Source organism: Dichotomopilus funicola (genome assembly GCF_033296635.1).
Source record: "Dichotomopilus funicola strain CBS 141.50 unplaced genomic scaffold C8A04scaffold_39, whole genome shotgun sequence".
Classification (NCBI taxonomy): Eukaryota; Fungi; Ascomycota; class Sordariomycetes; order Sordariales; family Chaetomiaceae; genus Dichotomopilus; species Dichotomopilus funicola.
Genome location: NW_026944060.1, coordinates 200,289 through 219,397, shown reverse-complemented (window position 1 = coordinate 219,397; position 19,109 = coordinate 200,289). Strand labels below are relative to the sequence as shown.

At 54.4% G+C, this 19,109-nt stretch overlaps 6 protein-coding genes across 6 annotated transcripts in view; 2 read left to right on the top strand and 4 right to left on the bottom strand.

Annotated features, from left to right (window-relative positions):
- Positions 1 to 931: 931 nt before the first annotated feature.
- On the bottom strand, positions 932 to 2,542 carry C8A04DRAFT_37952 (glycosyltransferase; the record flags this gene model as incomplete). Its single annotated transcript, XM_062784062.1, has 1 exon — positions 932 to 2,542. One exon carries the CDS (start codon positions 2,540 to 2,542, stop codon positions 932 to 934), a length of 1,611 nt encoding a protein of 536 aa, XP_062636283.1.
- Positions 2,543 to 5,032: 2,490 nt separating this feature from the next.
- C8A04DRAFT_29488 (uncharacterized protein) lies at positions 5,033 to 7,282 on the bottom strand (the record flags this gene model as incomplete). Its single annotated transcript, XM_062781027.1, has 2 exons — positions 5,033 to 5,594; positions 5,649 to 7,282. 2 exons carry the CDS (start codon positions 7,280 to 7,282, stop codon positions 5,033 to 5,035), a joined length of 2,196 nt encoding a protein of 731 aa, XP_062636282.1.
- Positions 7,283 to 7,953: 671 nt separating this feature from the next.
- C8A04DRAFT_29487 (uncharacterized protein) lies at positions 7,954 to 9,441 on the bottom strand (the record flags this gene model as incomplete). Its single annotated transcript, XM_062781026.1, has 1 exon — positions 7,954 to 9,441. One exon carries the CDS (start codon positions 9,439 to 9,441, stop codon positions 7,954 to 7,956), a length of 1,488 nt encoding a protein of 495 aa, XP_062636281.1.
- Positions 9,442 to 11,137: 1,696 nt separating this feature from the next.
- C8A04DRAFT_37950 (glycoside hydrolase) lies at positions 11,138 to 12,726 on the top strand (the record flags this gene model as incomplete). The annotated part of the gene is made up of 3 exons (XM_062784061.1): positions 11,138 to 11,228; positions 11,328 to 12,049; positions 12,136 to 12,726. 3 exons carry the CDS (start codon positions 11,138 to 11,140, stop codon positions 12,724 to 12,726), a joined length of 1,404 nt encoding a protein of 467 aa, XP_062636280.1.
- A 1,841-nt stretch (positions 12,727 to 14,567) lies between these two features.
- C8A04DRAFT_12872 (N-acetyltransferase B complex non catalytic subunit-domain-containing protein) lies at positions 14,568 to 18,161 on the top strand (the record flags this gene model as incomplete). Its single annotated transcript, XM_062777496.1, has 9 exons — positions 14,568 to 14,711; positions 14,814 to 15,095; positions 15,190 to 15,276; positions 15,326 to 15,415; positions 15,467 to 15,807; positions 15,878 to 16,178; positions 16,236 to 17,082; positions 17,132 to 17,250; positions 17,307 to 18,161. 9 exons carry the CDS (start codon positions 14,568 to 14,570, stop codon positions 18,159 to 18,161), a joined length of 3,066 nt encoding a protein of 1,021 aa, XP_062636279.1.
- Positions 18,162 to 18,550: 389 nt separating this feature from the next.
- Positions 18,551 to 19,109, bottom strand: part of C8A04DRAFT_29484 (increased loss of mitochondrial DNA protein 1) — a gene marked incomplete at both ends in the record, with an annotated part of 753 nt that continues 194 nt past the window's right edge. Inside the window, 2 exons of the mRNA XM_062781025.1 lie at positions 18,551 to 18,879; positions 18,962 to 19,100. Of these exons, the coding sequence (XP_062636278.1) occupies positions 18,551 to 18,879; positions 18,962 to 19,100 (468 nt within the window). The remainder of the gene's footprint in view (positions 18,880 to 18,961; positions 19,101 to 19,109) is intronic.

Genomic DNA, 19,109 nt, shown 5'->3' with positions numbered 1-19,109 from the left:
TCCCCTTTTACTCTCAGAGTCTCTCCGCACAGTGCTTTGCTCTCTTCTACTTCTTTACAACCCCCTCCCATTTTCGCCACTTCTCTTGTGGGGTTTCTTATTTTAGGGGTGAGTGTGGAATCGAAACTCTTGCTTCCCTGGGGGGGAGGAGGGCAGAGAGTGGGTGGTATAAAATGCAAATGGACCGAGGGAAGAATTCATGTGGCCCTAGTTGGAGAATAATTTCAGGAACAGGTTGACATATTCAGTGGGTGGATGTGTACGGAGTTCTCCGTACAGATCCGTATATTCCATCGTCCGTCCGTCGCCAAGATGCTTAACTAATTATTATCATCGTGTTCTGGTGGCGAATCAAATCTTGCTTGGCGTGCCGAGATCTCACTCGGTACCTTGACGGCGACGAAGTACTAGCCCCTTTCACCGCTTGGCATTCGAAAAATACACGGTCAGTCCTACGAAACGGGATAGGAATCCGCACTCTTGAATCCTTCACATCCACCCCTCGGACAACCTGACCTACAATGTACATGCTCGGACTCCAGAGAAGGTTTAGCCTCAGTGGTGTCAAAGGCACAGAATGGACCCCAATTCTCGGATTTAAAATGGTGTGAGGCTGCCGAACAGAATGCCAAGGATATATGAAAGAGTTAAACCCCCTTTTCTCTTCTTACAGAGCTTTCTACAAAACAAAATGGCAGCGAAATGATAGAAAACAAGCAACGCCACGCTCCAAAACGCCAGTAGCCCCCCAACTCCGGTCCCGTCGAGCCTTCCCCCGGCACTGTCTAATATGAGCTTCACGCGCCCGACTCGCCAGCCGCGTCTCATGGCCCGTACGGCGGTCTCGAAAAAGAAATCAGTGAATAATGCGCCCGTCAGTTGTCGCGCGCCACGACCCTCAGCAAGGTTTAACCATTATACGTCACCCGCATCAAACATCCCAGATCAACTCGACGACCTCATCGACCGGCTCCGCGTCCGAACCTTCTTCCTTTGTCGCGCGGTATACGTACAGCTGCTTGAACTGGCCGCCTTTCTCGAATGTGCCATCGACCTCCACAAGCCGGTAGCTCTTTTTGTCGTACCTGTCTAGCCTAGGGCGGAATGGGCCGTACACAAAGTCAAATCTCGAATCCGCTTCTTCGAACGTCGCCTCCATGAGGTCGAGGTTAATGTTGTCCAGGCCCTCGCGGTACTGAGTGATGCTGTAGCCGTTGGCAAACAGTGTGTCGGACCCGAAGCGCCATCGCTGCAGGAAGCAATCGCCACAAACGCTCGTGATAGCAGCCATCTTATCGATGGGCACATGGTACCACGACTTCCAGTGGTGAATGCTCAGGGTGCGGCGGCCACTCTCAAAGAAGCCGGAGGCGTCGCCACGGATGTCGTGTTGGTAGAGACCCTCCATGACGGTGAGCTTCGTAGTGGTCCGCGTATACATGCAATCGCGAAGCATGCCGTCACCGGACGGGACATCAGTTTGGCGCACGCAGTCCTCGAGGTGCGGCTCGAGCTGCTTCGCAAGAGGTACCGACAAGAAAGTACCTGCTCCGCCGTACGCCATGAACCCCCAAATCTTCATGCTAATCCAGTTATCCGCTAGGGCACCCAGCCACATCGGTTTTGTGTGGTCATATTGGCTGAGCGCGACGCTCAACGGGTCCATAGCCGGGAAAAAAGTGTCATCGTCGAGAACACCCAACCACTTCGTTTGGGGCGTTGCCGCGTCGAGCATGTCGCGAATGAGGAGGAAGTGGAGTTGTTCGACAGCGGCCGGTTGATGCAGCTTTTCGTCGGGATTGGTGTTGAGACGGGGGAGAGATTCCTTCATTTTGGGCGCAATAATGCTTGCGTTGACCCCGGCATTGCGGTACTGGGCCTCGAGAGCACGGAGATTGGGCTTGATGAAGCCCTCGTCTGCGTCTGCGACGACGGCTAAGAGTTGTGCGCCAGTTCCCGCCAACCACTGAGCGAAAACCGGGAGCGAGGTTTGAATACGCTCATACGACGAGGCGATGCCGAAGAGGAGGTGATTGTATTGCTCTTCCTGCGCCGCGTAGGCCGGGGGCACGTCAAGCTCGAGTGGTTCGCATGGAGGGGGAGCAAACTGTTCACAGTTGGCTTTGAGATTGAGGGTCACGGTCCCGGTCACCAATGAATCGCTAATCTTCCCAACGGCTTCACGGTCGGGGTTATTGTGGGTGGGCTTGATGCACCGGCGAGTGTAGGCCACCTTGTTAGTGAGTCCTAGCTCCTTGCGACGAAGCAGCTTCCAATCATTGTTGCAGAACTCGGCCACGGCTTGGCTCGTGGCGGCCTGGTCGTACTTGTTGTCGGGCTGCGTGTTCAGTTGGTCGGTTGAAGAGTCTGGTTGTTGGCTACCACCCGTGCTCTCCGCGAGGCTGCTCCCGCCGGTTGAGAAATGCGGGAGGCTAATGGGCGAGACATTGTTGAGTCGGTTGGCGGTCAGAAGGAAGATGCTCAGGATGAGGGCGATGAGGATGGCGATGTATGCTCTCGCAGAGCATTGATGGGCGAGCATTATGACACTGTCATGTCGTGGGGGTGGGAGGGTGATGGTGCGGCCCGGGGCGCTGGTGCTGTGCCTCAGGAGGAGAAAACAAAAGGACGGTGGTGCCCGATGCCGAGTGGGAAGGGGGAGAATAAAAAATGAAGTGACGACGAAACTGGTCGGAAGCAGCTTGCTGAGCAGGCGTGACCTTGAAAGTCAAGGGGAAAAGTGGTTGGGATGGGCCGGGCCCGGTTATAGAGGTACATAAGTGCAGGTACGTGCACAGTATCAAGATGCAGTGTCAGGACAGCACCTTCTTGGATGGGACTTGGAAAACCTGGCACGGGAAGGTGCAGCGGGGTACGGAGAAAATCAAGGACCAGGAAGAGCCTTCGGCCGCTGCGATGTGCGCTGCTCAGCGCTGCTCCTGTCCTGTCCCTCTGGAGAAGGAGCGACGTTGAGCATGCCACTCCGTTTGGCTGTTTCCCGTCACTTCCCAAGGACCGCGCGTCCTTGCAGCGCCACCAAACCGGCCATCCCCCCGTCCTCCCCAAACGTGTGGCCGGGTCCTCACATATTAACTTACCTATCTGGGTAGCTCCCTTTCGAATGATAGACCACACTTCGAATTCCGACTCGCCTAGACCCTACCGATTAACGAACCGTCCACCCGCCTAAAAATCCCGCCGAAAGTGAACTCCACTCCTAGCTGACAGCCCGAAGCTTGTTCTTGGGACAATTTTCCGCCGTCGACCACGGTCTCGTAAAAAGACGAGGATCCCGACTCCCGCCCATGATCCGCTAACTGCATTCGCAAGAGCCGACCGGGAACAAAAAGCCCCTACACCAGTGGGGGCTGCCAAGGTGCGCGGCGGTTCCATACTCGACACGGTGCATCGAAACACACTGTGACATGCTTACTACACGGCGGGTAACTCTGTAGTGTACACTTCGGACGCAACTTGGGTGGCATTCGAGATTCCCAGGGGCCTCGCGAACGAATGGGGATGTTCCCAACACAAAACGCTTCTCGGGCAGGAGTGGCGCAGCGAGCCCGCCTGGTCCATGACGGAAGATGGAACATGGGTTCAAGACACGGGTCAGGGTGATCTCACTGATTGGAAAGGCAAAAGGAAATGCCAAGGCGGGCTTCTGCCCCCTCCAGCACGCAACTTGATGAATAATGAAGTGAATCAAATATCTACACTAACGTTATCAAAGGCTTGCGCTTTTTTTCTCAAAGAAAAAATCGCCTTTAACGCATGATTTGTGTAGTGTCGCCCGTTTCCTGCAATGGTAAATCTCGTCCGTTGTTCACCGATTTTTGAGCTACCTTTTTCGGACTCGGGGATACGGTCTCGCGGAACCCGAGCTGATGGGGTGTCCCTGGTGGAGGAATCGCCCGATCGATCCCCTTCCCGCACGCACACATCTGCCGTCCACAAGTCGCCCCTGATTTCTCCGGCCACCCCTTCTCGGTTGCGCAATTGTCCAGCACCTCTTCGGGCGCACCAAACTAGCCGACTACTACGAAGGAAATGAGCAATACATGGTCGAGAAATTTTCAGGAGTGTTTGCAGCACCGCCCCCCATCCCCTGTGTCGCGGTGCCACTGGCGTGGGCTCTGACCTGTTGTTGAGCTCGATTCTCTCGAGAAGCCCTCCTATCGATGAAGGTGAATTATCGAAATTTATCCTCGTCGACGGTTTTTAGGATCGACGGGAATGTTCTGCGGCCTTGGCAGCTTGGCACCTCAATTCGTTGTGACGCTACCCCTTGTCTCCCGACTTGAAACTTGATGGTGGAGCTGATTTGACACGATCTTCCTCTTGCCATCTTTCTCTTGGCGCGGGTTGCGTTGCACCTCGACACAGGATGACGTCGGCGTTTGCTTGGCCTCCTTCTTGGCTTGTTTAAAGTTCTTGGCTCGGTGCGCCCGGACCGCTCCCTGGAATGGGATGCGGCCCGTTCTACGTGTATGTTCGTCGTTGAGCTACGAGGTTACCTGTATTGAACATTCACAAGTAGTTCCGATGGTGCATGGAGACGAACAGTTTCCTGTTTGAAGTCTCATTGGTAGATGGAATAATTACAAGCAAGCCTCCTTGTCTTAGTTTCCAATACCCGTAAGAGAGGGGAATAATGGTTGGAATTACCCCAACCCTCAGCCATTGATGGAGTTTTTTTTTTTTTTTTTCGCTCCAACCCCTTTCCTCCATCAACTCCCGGCTCGGTCGGTGTTGGGGCGCAGGGTGCATTGCACAAGTAGTAGTATCCAATAATGTTAACGAAGCAGGGTCAGAATTCGGACGATTTTCTTCCCCTTTTTTCAGGATGAAGATCCTTCACCTGTTTTCGGTAGCCGCACCCGACGACCATGCTGATCTTTCCATCCCAAACAGCGGTTATCGGAGACCTTCTTTCCAGCCTCCCAAAGACGAAAGCAGATCCTCGGAGTTCTCAGTTCATGTGGAATGCAATTCGTATGTTGGATTAGCGATTGTACACTAGACTGTTGGCTCAGAAATAGTTGGCCAGATCGATGTGGCCATCTGTTTCTAGCAGTGGGAACAAGTTAAGCGCACCAAAGGTCTGTTCTGCATCAACATCGAGAGGCCCGCCAGCGAGCGAAAAGTCGGGCGTTTTGGGCAACGTATCGCCCAGCCCAAGAAATGTAGACTCAAAGTCGAAGTTGAACCGCGCCTCCGGACCGCTGTGGGAGAACCCAGAGCGAGTTTTGTCCGACCTACCGACTTCCTTCTGGGGGCTGTCGCTCCGCCAGCTCCCAGGCGGTGGTGTCCCATGATTGCTGTCTGACCGTGGCGTTCGTGGGATCAGTCCGAAGAGCTGGGATGAGCTTTCGGTTCTCTGCTGCCGTTCTTGGATCTCTCTTTTCTCAAGATACTTGAGAGCGGTACTGAGCAGTGACTTGGCGATGAGCGAGTACTGCACCGCATGAGCATCGCTCTTGGAGAAGTGTTGCAGTACCGCAATGGACGCTCGACAGTGCTTCTCGAGAATGCGGCCGAAGCCGCCAAGGAGTCCAAGGCCAAGCACGAGCGACGAGGCAAAGACCCATGAACTGAACAAATGTAAGAAATGATGAAATCGCGAGGCGTGAGGGAGGATGGCTTACACAATGACGGGCGCCCGCTGGGTTATCGAGCCTTGTTCGATGGCGTCCCGGACAGGTTCCACCATAAGGATCGCAGCATCAACGCAGGCCTCGGCCAGCTTCGATTTGGTGCTGAGGCCGTTGTAGGCAGAAGTACTCCCTTCGGACAACCGGCTGTGCACCTCCACCATGAAGAACGGGCGGGAAACAAGAATTACGGCATAGTAATATGTGCAAACCACCTGACAAGCGCCGTTTACTATCCCCCCTTGCGCTCCCGACGAACCTCCCTCCATGATGTCTTTCAAGCGTTGAAGCCAGCGGGTTGACCAGTCTCGAAGCTCCCGTGATATGCCTTCTGTCAACCGCGGGGATATTTTGCGCCGCGAGTAGACCTCCATAACAACGGCTTCGATGACCAAGAATATCTGGACGGATGCGTTCAGTAAATCAAACGACTCAAGGCCCGCTTCATCCTGTGCCCCGTACGGCACCGTACAGTCCACATCAGACGTAGCTGGTGGCCGCCCCATGGATGTGCTGAGAAACAAATCCAACACCCTCAGACTCTTCCACAACCGATCCCTTTGCCGGTGTATCTCTGGTCCGAACCTAGCGTTGACAGCAGTCCGGTGAATCCCTATGGAATAGGCTGCCCGCGCGGCAATGCCGAAAAAGAGAAACGCTCCATTGATCTGGCATGCACTCAGGGAGTAGAAGCTGATGAGAATGAAAGCCTGCACCCCGGCAACCCCGACATTACCACCGAGGCTGGTAAAGGCGAGATTCCGCGCGTAATCAAAGTACGCCTGGGCGGTGTGCTCGTCTGATTTTTGACAGCCTATGGCCAAGACCAAATAATTCACCGCCGATGGAACGTCGCCAGCACCATCATGCAGACGGTCACCTGCAATCCACGATGCAATATCATCTGCTAAGTGAGCATTGTCGAAAAGATCAATGAGACCCGCGGTGACATCGAGGTAGGCGGCGACGCAGGGCTCGATGGGCACGTCGACTGGCGGCGGCTCACCTCCAAACGCCCCCGTTTTCCCGGTTCGTGAATAGGCATTCTCAAGAGAGGAATAACCGCTTGTTTCAGGAGCAAAAGCGCTAGCGTCGACCTTGTTGGTGACTAGTCTCCGAACGCTCTGGAAGAAGGAAAGAGGGGCGCAGTCCCCCACGAAGATAAGCTTCCCCTGCGCATCGCAGAGCAACCGCGCTTCGCGAGGCACCTCGGTTTCTTCGTGTTCCTCGTATGCAGCAGCAAAGGCGGCGTCGGTGGGTCGGGGTGGTGGTGCTAGCGAGGCCGAGGCCCGTGGGGAGGCTGTGTTTGCTGCTTGGGAAATAGCAACGGGGGCAGGCGTGGGATGGTGAGACGACGAGAGGCCTGGTGCTGGCGGTGCTGGGCGGCTACGAGTGGATGGGGCCAGATGCGTCGAAGACGACGGCGAGGCGGACGTGGCGTGGGCCTGGGTGGTTGCATCATGGGAGCGGGTTCCGAGTCGGCGGCGCGGAGCAGTGTATCGACATTGGTCCGGCTGGCGACGGCGCGCACAGTATGTGCATGGCTGGGCACCGCTGCATTTGATTTTGCGCAGTTTGCAGAGATCGCATGCATTGGCTACGCGCGCACGGACGGACCGAGTTTCCATTTTTCAGCGGGCAGACAAGATTGAGCTCTTGGGGAGGAACGTTTTTGAGACCATAAAACAAGATGAAGGCGACGAGGAAAGCACACACCGATGCTATGGAGACCGAACGATCCCGGGGCCCGGGCCCGCCTCTAACCGAGCCCGAGCACCGATGACATCCGAATATGGAAAGCACGGGCAAGCACGGGCAACGACTTCACTTTCCCTTTCGAATATTCAGATCATTGCTCGACCAGTTCTCCGGACTATAAACCCCCCCTCGGATTCCAAAATCTGCTTCCCAAAAAAAACAGCACTTTGCAACCATCGAAATGGATTCGTCTCTCTTGGGATCCGGGTAAATTGAAACAATTGAACAAATAAAGACCAGGCGCAGGTTATCATGTTACAATAATTCAGACATCACATTTGTTCCTATCGACAAATCTTCATCGTGCTCCAGTTGGGGACACCGGCTATTCATGATGGTTGAGGTCAGGAAAGCCGGCAGTCCAGGGAACAACTCGGAGGGTCAAATACTCATACAAAAACAATACCCAGCACACCCCAGCATATACCATAAGACCTGTTGGTTCGGCCGGAGAAACTGTCAAAGACACCCTCCAAATGCCAAACCAACCAGATCCCGGTGATGCTCAAGCATATCATGCTTGCAACGACCGAGGAGTCCCTCAAAGGAAAGTGCTGAACACATCCTTGGCGTACGCCTCGACAAGCGTGGCATGCTTTTCTACATCCTCTTCGTTATCGGCCGCATTCATTTCCGTCATATAAATACCCAGCAAGCTTCTAAGCGTGTTCCGTGACTTCCGCAGCCTCTCCAGGTAAGTCTCCTCTTTCTTGGCTGGGCTCGTCGGGGTGCCGCGCCGATGGGGAGTCTGGGAGCCTGAGGGAGAAGCGCGAGCAACACCTTTGCCCTTTGTATCGCCGTCACCATCACCATCTTGACCCTCAGCCCCGGTCTTGCGCAGGCGCGCCACTTCACCATTCAGGGTAGTGACATCCTCCGCAATCTTGACGAGGAAGTCGAATATGGTGTTGTGTCGGATGGTGGCGCGCATCTGATTACGTACCAAATGGTCGCCTGTCAACCTTATATCCTCGTGTACACGATTGAACTGTTCGATCATTCTGGGATCCATGCCCTTGAGACCTTGGCCGTGACCACGGGTCTGGCTGTCGCCCTGCGCAGCATTGGAGGAGCCTGCAACGGACGAGCCAGAATGGGCAGCCGCAGCGGCTGCGGCGGTGGTAGTTGTCAGAGCGGCTAAACCCGCCTCAATGGATTTGAGGCGCTTGTTGATTGCTTTGAGGGTCTTGCTTTCGGATGAAGCGGCGTGGGACGGGGTAGAAGTCGGAATAGGTGACGTAACGGGAATGGTAGCGGAAGTCGGGGCGCTGCTCATTTCATCACTGGTGATGAGGTTAATTGTGGGAGTCATGCTGGCGCCGCTATTGTTACCGGGGGCGGCGGCAGTAGTAGTCTGCGTGGACTCTTTGGCGGATGCAGCGCGCTTTCTCTTCCTCGGCTCCGGGGAAACTTGGATGACCGGCGGGAGGCGATTGGCAACCGGGTTGGGATAGTCCTTGAAAGTCATGCTCCTTTTGGGAGTGAACTCGCTGTACGGAGTGAGTTCCTTGGGCTGGGGAGCGGGACTCTTGGCCACCCAGGGCTTAGAAGGACCCGGATCGGCGGGGGGTTCGTAGTAGCTGAATCGATTGTGAAGTTGACCCCATCTGTCGTTGCTTTGGGGCTCGGCTCTAGTTTTGCGGGTGTTGGCCACAATCTGGGAACTGTTGACCCACGTGCCGTTCTTTGGATCTTTGCCGGGCGCCGAATTGGACTGCTTGGTGTTGTTCTCGTAGCCAATGCTTGACTTTCCTTTCTCGTCTTTCATCGAGAAACTGAAATTTTGGCTCTGGGGCATCGTGGGAGGCGGGATCGGGGTCTCTTTACGGGCAAAAGTACCCTCGGCCGAGACGGAGTGGCCGGAAGAGACCTGATCGTTTGTGGTGGGTGAACTCTTACTAGCATTTCTGGCACGATTCTTTCGGTTCCTCCGCGATCGCTTAGCCCGCTTTGCCGCGGGCGAGTCAAGCAGTCCCTGAGGAATCGACAAGTTATACCTGGCCGATTTGTATTTCGGCGACGAAGGCATAGCGTTCGATTCCATGATATTTGCGGTACTAGAAATCGAGGATGTCGATTTCTTACTTCTAGACTCGAGAGTTATTTGAATTGAGCTTTGAAATTGGAAACGTGCCACGGTGGTGTTGTCGAGTCACTTACCTGCCTTGCTCCGGGAAGTCGACCAACAATTGGTAATCAACCGGAAAAGTTCAGCTACCTGAAAGAACCGAAGAAGCCTAGAAAAGGAGAAGGAAATATTGAAGCTTTTGAACCGAGGAAACGGATGCTTCCCGATGTTGAGGTTCGAGCAACCCAATGTCGATCCAGGTTTGATGGTGACGAGGGGAAAGGAATTGGGATCGGGACCTGGAATTGAAAATTGTAAAAAGCCAACATGTTTAGGAAACCACAGATGCAGCGGAGCCTAATCAACGGTTCCGCAATAACTGGTTCACCGGGCGATATCAACAAACGATCCGGCCCTGTATGCGGAGACCGGCCGGTGAGTAAACCCCCGGTCAAGAACAAGCTCAAAGGTTCAACTTTCGTTTCTTGGACAACAAGGGGAGTTTCTATGAACACCAAGGAGGGGAAGGAGGTGCAATTCTGGGGACCTTTGAGTGGCAGGTTATATCTCTTGTTACTTGTTAACTCCATGGCTCCTGTGGGAGTCGTGGGACGGGTGGTCTTGCTGTGAAAGGGGTTCCTGAAGATCTAAGTTGAAAGCCGACTGAAGATCAAGTGAAACACGGTCATTATCTTCACATATGTCAAGTCATCAAGATCTGACTTAGAGACTTTTGTTTTGATTCTTTACCTATTACCACGTTAATGATCCCTTGTAGTATTTTTTACCTGCTCTTCACGGCTGTTTCCTAGGATCGTACTTTTCCCGAGTTTTACATTACTTCCTCATCTAGCTCTCCCTAGTTTAGAGAGGATCATTTCCCCGTCGTTGTGACAATGAGTACCCAAGACCTCTCTGGCCTGTCCGTCACAACTCACAAGTCCACCTTTGCGGCCGTAACAGGGTTTCGAGGATTCAAATGCAGATAATCCAACTTTTTTTTCTAGCTTGCCATCTGCGGGTTGCAGGTGTGATTATTTTCGTACTTCCAATGGAAGACAATTTAGGCAGACCTTTGAGGTTTCTGCTCATCATACTCTGCCTTCATATTTGGTTGTTGAGTCTGTATGGTACGTTGAAACTTGAAACGTCTCTCCGCCGCCAAGACCTTGGTTGTTCTCCCTGGAAAGCGACGGCTTGGTTCACCCTGGTCCAATACGAGGCCCTAGTCCCATTCCGGCAAAAACCCGTATGACGGGCCGTTTCCCTCTGCACAGCCCCGGATGCAACAGAAAATAGATAGAATACCGGTTTGGTTGTGTTTGCATACTTGTATTTTATGTCGTGGACAGCAACCAGAGACCCTTGCCGCAGGATTCCAGCGGCTCGCTCGCCCCTGACCAACAGATTCGCTTTACGTCAGTTACGAGGCGGGAGGGAGAATCTCGAAAGACGTCAATTCACCCTTCGACAACATTCAGGATCGAATGAACTCGACGATCGAGTCGCTCAGGTCGCACCTTCGAGCCGCGGCCGACCGCCATAGCATCGTCCGTACCCACCGTACCCGCACCCGCGACCCCGATACTCCGCTTCGAACGCTCCGACACCTGCGACCCGCGCATCGTGCATCATAGGATCGGGCCCCTTCTTCGTCATGGCGCCAAAAATGACGGCGCTTTTGAGCGCACTGCTGCTTGCAGCTGTAGGCGTGGATGCCCAGATGCAGGTTGATCTCGATAAACCATGTGAGCACACACATCACCACACCACTGTATCTACCGTCGGGGCATTGCTTGGACCTGGATTGTGGGGAGGGGAGCGTCACTGACACTGGAGGTGGATAGCTTCGATCAAATCGGCTGCGAAAACCATCGCGGCCAACCTGTATTCCTTTTACCACGGCGCCGAACCCGGTCAGACGCCTGGCATTCTTCCGGGGCCACCGCCCGGCGGCCCATACTACTGGTGGCAGGCGGGTGCGATGTGGGGGACCTACGTCGACTATTGGTTCTATACGGGCGACGATACCTACAACAAGGAAGCGACGCGGTCCATGTTATTCCAGGCTGAACCCCCCGTGAACGCCTACATGCCCGTGAACTGGACCGCCTCGCTGGGTAACGATGACCAGGGCTTTTGGGGCATGGCCGCCCTCCTCGCTGCCGAAGTCAACTTCCCGAACCCGCCGGCTGATCAACCGCAATGGCTCGCTCTCGCCCAAGCCGTCTTCAACACCCAAGTGGCACGCTGGGAAACCCAAGACTGCGGCGGCGGCTTGCGGTGGCAGGTCGAACACACCAACAACGGATACGACTACAAGAACACTATCGCCAACGCTGTCTTCATGAACATCGCCTCGCGTCTTGCTCGCTATACCGGCAACGCAACTTACGGCGAGTGGGCTACAAGGACGTGGGACTGGCTCCATGCTCTGAAATACATCGATGAGAATTACAACGTCATCGACGGTGGCCATATACCGTACAACTGCACGGATCTTAACCCAGTTCAATTCTCCGCCAACGCTGCCATGCTCGTACATGCAGCTGCAGTCATGTATAACTATGTAAGTCGCTCTCTAAGACCTTTTTCTTTTCCTTTCCAGCTCGTCCCCCCAAAGCATCTTACTAACCCCTACGTTCGTTGTTTCAGACCGAAGGCCAGACACAAGAGAAATGGCGTGGCCACGTTACTGGCCTCGTCAACCGCACGATCGAGTTTTTCTTCCCCGAGGGTATCATGGTCGAGCGGGCCTGCGAGCTCGAAGACCGCGTGCAGTGCAACACCGACCAGCACTCCTTCAAGGGTTACATGCACCGCTCCCTCGCCACTGTCGCCGTGCTCGCGCCCTTCACCTTCGACACGATTGTCCAGACCCTGCGCACCTCGACCGAAGGCGCCGTTAGCTCGTGCAAGTCGGACGGCACCTGCGGCTTCCGCTGGAACACAGGCTCCTACGACAATGATGTTGCTGCGGGACCCGCTGGCCAGGAGATGAGCGCGTTGGCGGCGCTTTCGACAATGCTGATCAACCAGCAGAAGGTGCTTAACGGCCCGCTGACGAATATGACGGGCGGTACCAGTAAGGGTGATCCCAATGCGGGCCAGCGGTACACGGGGCTGTCTCCATTGAAGCCGATCACGACGGCGGATAAAGCTGGGGCGGGGATTGTGACAATCCTGGTGCTCGCGTCGTTCTTGGGGAGTGTGGTGTGGATGGGTATGGGTTGGTCGGAATCGTAGAATCTGCGGGCTGGGAAATTTTTCTTTTCTTTTCTTTTTATCTCGTTTATTCCGTGGGCATGTTGCGCAGCGGTGTTTTCTGGTCTCCAAATTTGGACCATTTCCTTACCCCTTACAAATGGCGAGCCAGCGATTTGAGCGGGTGAACAACATGGCAAGTTTAGCTGGAAACCGCTCGGATGAGTTTCTCTTATATGTCTTGCTCGGCGTTTGGGACATCTATCGTATATCTAGTCTCGGGACAGTCATTAGTTTTGGGATAAACATATTCAACTTACAGTCACGTTCGCATTGCGACCACTCGCCCCATGTCAAGAAGCATGGTTTGTGACAGCAAAGCACAAAGCAAGAAGTCGAGTTCTTGACGATGCAGAAGCAACGAGAATGATAACTCTTGACTTGTTCATATGTTGCGTCATCCCGTTCCGTTTACATGCCCCACGGATTCAGGATACCCCAGTGTGATCGAGGGGCTGCGGGGGACTAGGCTCAGGGGAGCGTGCAAAGAGTCAGGGACGGGTGGCCCGTGCGACAACCTTTTGCCTGTGACGTCGCATGGGATTCCAGTGCCTGAGCCAAGACAGTGACGCCGACCGCGCACGACGAACTCTTTACCAGCACTTTAGTTTTTATTGTTCAATTCCTATGCTCTCGATATCGTGCCACGAATACCCGCGACTTGCTACCCACCATGGCGTCGACAACCGACAATGGGTCTAATCCGTGGACCCCCGAGACTAAGGAGAGGTTCCAGGGGTGCGTTGTACTTTTTGCTGCCCTTTTTTTATCTTTCTTGTTACTGGCGATATGCGGAGACTGATGAACTGACGCTCTTCTCTTCCCTTAATAGCAAGGATCGCAGCGAATTTCTCGACCCGTGTCAGGAGGCGGCACTGCGAAGTATCAGGTGTTTAAACCGCAACGAGGGCGACCGACGGATGTGTTCCGATTATTTCCAGTTAGTGGGAACGCGATAATTGGAGGAGATGGCGTTCTCAAGCGGATATAGAATACTGATGGTTGGGTTTTGTTCGCAGGGCATACAGGGATTGCAAAAAGATTTGGGTAGGTACGGCTACGTGGTTGCTGGATTCGCTGCTGACCAAGTCCCTTGTCTGTAGATTGAGAAGAGGAGGCAGAAACCGAAGGATGGTGGCCTTCTCTAATGCACGGGTTTAAACGATGGCATCGGCCACTTCAAACGAATGGTTTGGAAACAAGGACGCGAGGCGGCAGGGTTGGTCGCGAATATACCCAGGAAGCTGAGAACCGAGCTCGGCCGGAAGCTCGAAGCAGGTGTACGTTATGTGTAACATATTGGGTGTTCCTCTCTATTCAGGTCCTACGAACATGGTGAATCCATCGTTCTTTGGGAAGGGGGAGAGGTGCTGTCGGCTGATCGGACCTGGGTTGAGCTTCACCTCGGTGGGCTTCGAGCATTCCTCGGTGAGGGTGGGGTTGTCGACGCACAGGCCATGCATCTTCAATAAGCACCCCACCAAAAGTCATCTTACCGCGGGGTCTGTTGGTAACAGTCAAAATCTCACGTCCGGCTTTAAAGAGGGTAAAAAAGATACATTGCCACTGGATAAGTCCCCCTTTCAAAAATTTGGAGACCAGTCGGGAAACTTTGAACGCAGGCTGCTTCCCTCCTGCCGCCGTCATTGGTCCCGCTGGGATAGACAAGCTTCCCGCCCACTTCCCCCACGCTGTCTGGCCGTGTTGGGCGCACTGCTTCTCACATCGGTACATACCTTACCTGAGTTGATCTACCTAGGCAGTCAGCCGCAGGAGAGACTCTCTCGCTGCGCGTACCGCGGCCAACGCAGGCGCCATTCCTCATGTCCTCGTACCGGTACGGCCGTCCGGCCCTCAAGAATAGCGTTGATGTGCAACTGCAGACTGCCTTTAGCGATGGCAACTGGAACACTGTCATCCGGCTAGCCACGAAACGGGCGGCTACTTTGAAGGATCCGTACTATGAGGTGTGTGACTTTGAGTTGGTTTGATTTCTAACATACTCCCGTTATGATATCCGCCAGGTTCGAATATTTGCTCCCTTGACCGACGGCTTACACCAATCCTAGGCTATCAAGATGGCCGCCGAGGCCCAGCTCGAGAACACCGCTGAAAAATGTGCCGTGTTTGGAGCTATCGAAGAGTTAGTCAAAGACAAGAAGTCGCCTGATATCGACACCATTGAGCTTTACGAGTGGGCATGCCGTGACTTCTTCGACGCCGAGGTCGAATATGCCGACTCTCTTGGACCCTTGAGGGCTCGTTGGGCCAAGGCCAACCCTAGTAGTCCCCTGGCGCTACAATGCCTTCGGTCCTGCTTGGAAAAGTGGGATCTTGTGAGTGCTCAGCAGGTTAGTGAGCGAGTGGATTACTATCTGGATGATGTTCTAGCTAGAACGATTTGGTGGGCTACCGAGGGGCATTAACATTTGTTGTGGTTGGCAGATTGCGACGAGTTTGGATAAAGCTTATGCCAACACTTCGGACCGCCGGTATATGTTCTGGAACATAACCCTTACGTTCCTGCTTTCAGTAAGTTTAGGTCACCTTTGACGGCGCTCTCGTCGACTAATATGAGCAGATTAGTCCCCAATGCACCGATGCGAGCCGTAAGGTTTACAGTTTACTAGCCGTCCGACAGCTCGAGAGAGCTGCAGACTTGACAGAAAATGTAGGTCATAGCCCATCGAAGAGTATGGAGTATCCCGTTAACCCCAGGTAGTCCGCCAAACTAGAAGTCACAGACCGCGGCCTTCTCGCAGAGGAGGAGGTATGTCTGTACTACCGCGTCTTGCGCAGCCATGGGACCAAGGAAGAGTTCATATCCCGGTTGAAAAGCCCCAAGCTTGGGGCCATTAACCAACTCAAGCAGAATCGCAAGGTTTTGTTCTGGGAAGCTCTCGAGGCGCTGGAGACCTGGGGCGAGTGGGACCTTATCAACAACTTGTGCCGTGAAGCGTTGTCGCTTGGCTTGGAAGGAGAAAAGCCCTCTTTCTTTGTCTGCGATTTGCAGATATGGAAGAAGTTTGCGTTAGCCGCCAGCAAGGTCGAAGACTCAGAAAGGTGCGGTACTTGGCTTCCTTTCTTTCGTTTCTTAGCAATAAATGACGCGAATCCACTGACACCCACACAGCGCTCTCAACGAAGTGCAGGCCGTTCTCAAAAAATACATCGACATCAAAGACCAGGCAAGCGCCATGTACAAGAAGAATATCAGCTTGGCACTGTTAGAGACAACCTTTAGGCTTCCCACGGGAAGTGCTGGTGATGAAACCGGTGGACTGTCGCCCAGGGTGGCCCAAATAGGTCGCTTCCTTGACCAATACTTTGAGCGGTTGTCTGCCTTTGAAGACGTCAAAAGTTACGTTGCTGAATTGTCCTTCGATGAGGTTAAGAGTCTCTTGGATGAAGTCATACCCAAGGTGGTTGATGAGGTAGGTGTCGTTGGGCCCTATGCGTGTATGTGTGTTATGGCTGACTGTACTGAAAAGGGTGGCGATAAGGCGAAGAAGATTGTCTTAAGAACTTTGGAATACAGGCTTCGGTACCTCCTTTCCACCTGCCCACAGACTCTGTCACCACAGCTGCCCGTCGAGGGCGGTCAACCCCAAGAACAACCATCCCAATGCCGCATATGCACCAAGGCAGCTTCGATTCCGTGTCTGACGTGCCTAAAGAAGCTTGTTGTGGAGGCGGCGGCTACCTACAACCAAATCACAGGCGACAAGGAGCTTCTGGAGGCCATCCCTAGGCTGGATAAAGACCCACGGCTGGACTTGGCCCTTGTACTGGGCATGTCCCTTTTGAAGCTGTCTGGGCTCACACCAGGGACCTCGGACACGAACTACTCGTTGTGGGAATCAGTCGACCTCGGCGTGTTTTTGCAAGCGGTGCTAGTTCTCGATGCTCAACTGCAAAAGACACCAGAGGATATCCAGCTGCGACTACTTTTGGTCCAGCTGTACCTCCTCCTTGGTTGTGCCTCATATGCGTACCAGCTCTGGACACCTCTTGAAGTCAAACGGACGATCCAGGATGCGCTCAGCCCATTATTCTTCGACAGGATATCCGACATTTCGCCCGGGTTGTTCCAGGGCCCTCGTCCGTTGATGGAGCCGCTGCGCAGTTACTACAAACACAACCTCGGTGAGAGGTCGCCGGTGCGCATATGGGATGCTTTCTCAGCAGGCAGCTACACCAGCATCTTTGACATGACCAACTATGATCATGATCTGCGCAGGAGCTCTACCCTCATGATGACTCTCGTGGAGGAGAGGCGTGCGATTCGGTGTTACGGTGGGAAGATCGACTCCGAGATTGACCAGCATCCACTCACAGGTAAGTTTTCTTGGCTAACTTTGTAGGGCATTCGGTGCTGACGAACCAGGAAACATCAACGGTGGCACGGTCCTCGTCAATAAGACCGATTACGGTTCTTTTGCAAACCTGGAAAGCGCTCATGGCCCTCCGGTCCAGGAGTATCTTCGCCTCGGGCCAGGTCTCTCGGTAGGTTCCCGGAGCAACCCCCCTGTCCTTACATCTCTCGTGTCTAACCCTGGTAGAATGAACGCTCTCACCTTGCCTATCTCTCGGAACAATTCCTGGACCTCCTTCTCTACAAGCCGCCAAAAGAGCACAAACTCGCCAAGCAGCAAGTCGAAGCGGCTCGCCATGACCGCGAGTACACGCTCGAGACGCTGGAGCGGCTCAGCAACTCCCTCGCCGACATCCTGCACCAACCGGACACGCCCTCCCGCCTAACACGATCCGAGACAAGCTACTACACCGTCCTCTCCCACCTCGCTGCAGGACTCCTCGTTGCGCTATCCACCCCACGCTCCGACCCCATACCCAAGTCGCTATCCCATCTAACAGCATCCATCAAAACCACCTTCACCACCCTCCGCTCGTCCCTCGCCCCCATCAGCACCACAGAAGAAACCCCAACCACCAACCCCCCAGCCATCCCCACTCTAACCTCCATGCCCGCGCTCTCCTACCTCCGCCTATCCTCCCTCGCGATCCGTTCCGCCGCCACCTTCCTCACAGCCTCCCACGACCGGGAGCTAGCGCGCAATCGTACCGGGCGCTCGGGCGTACACCGTGACGCGCTGGCTGAGATGCGCGGTTTGGACGCGAATGTAGCGGTTAAGGGGCTGGCTGAGGTGAAAGGGACGGTGTTGAGGTTGAAGGAGGCGTTGGGGGAGGGGGGGTGGTTGGATCGGGTTTTGGATTTGGTTTTTGGTGGGGAGGAGGAGGAGGAGATGAAGGAGGAGGGGGGAGGAGGAGGGGGGGAAGTGAGGAGGGCAGTGGAAGAGGTTGTTGGGGGTCGGGGTGGTGCGGAGGAGTGGGCTGGGAAGGTGGTGGAGAGTTGGCGGGAGGGGGTTATGGGGTGGGGGATGGTGAGGATGGAGTAAGATTGGGTGGTGAATGATTTGTTGTTATAGTGGTGGCGATGTGGACTAGGGGAGGGTTGGAGAAGCTCTAGATACAAGGAATAGATGGGGTGCGGTATATAGTCAGTCATCAGGGGTCAAGGGACACGTATCATGTTGGATGCTCTGCATTTGCCTGTTTATGCTCCCCTTCCATACTAAGTGCAAATGGCCTGCTATGCCTGGTATCATTCCGTCCCATCCATGAATGTGTCCCAATAAGAGAAAGTAAGACCAAAAAGAACACACGTGAACCCATCCCAATCCCAGTCGAGCATACCCAACCAATAACCAGCCGACCGTTCAGCAACGATCCATACCCGCAAGAACCTTCCACTCTGCTGCTCCTTCGGGGGACAATAAGCAACTAATCAGTGGCTATTACTCCCACTCCTTCTCCTAGCCCTCCTTGTCAAAATCTCCCTTTTCTCCTCCTGGAGCGTGACAAACACCCAGAACCAGCTCATGGTCTCGACAAACATAAAGGTGAAAAACACGCGGTTCTTGAGGGCATCGCCGCCCCAGCTGGAGGGCGTGTACCCCGGGTTGTTGGCGGCGTGGTGGGCAGAGGGGTGTTGGAAGCGGGAGGAGGATGACGAGGAGGAGAGTTTGGCGCCGGGGCGGTAGAAGAGAGGGGAGGAGGCGGAGAAGAAGAAGGAGTAGAGGGTGAAGCTGAAGCTTAGGGTGAGGCGGAGGGGGGCTAGATAATATAAAAAAGGCGTTAGCTTCGGCACGGTTTGAGGGAAGAAAAGGGGAACGGCCAAAAGGAGGTATAGGCGTACCCTGCATGCCCCAATAGTGTATAAGCCCGATCTCGTCGGGAAGAGAGAGCGTTACGAGGTCCGTAATACCGAATATTGCGAGGACGATGGCGAGCAAGCCGAGGGCGGGGGAGGGGGTTTCGAAGGAACGGGAGTCGGGCTGGTGGGG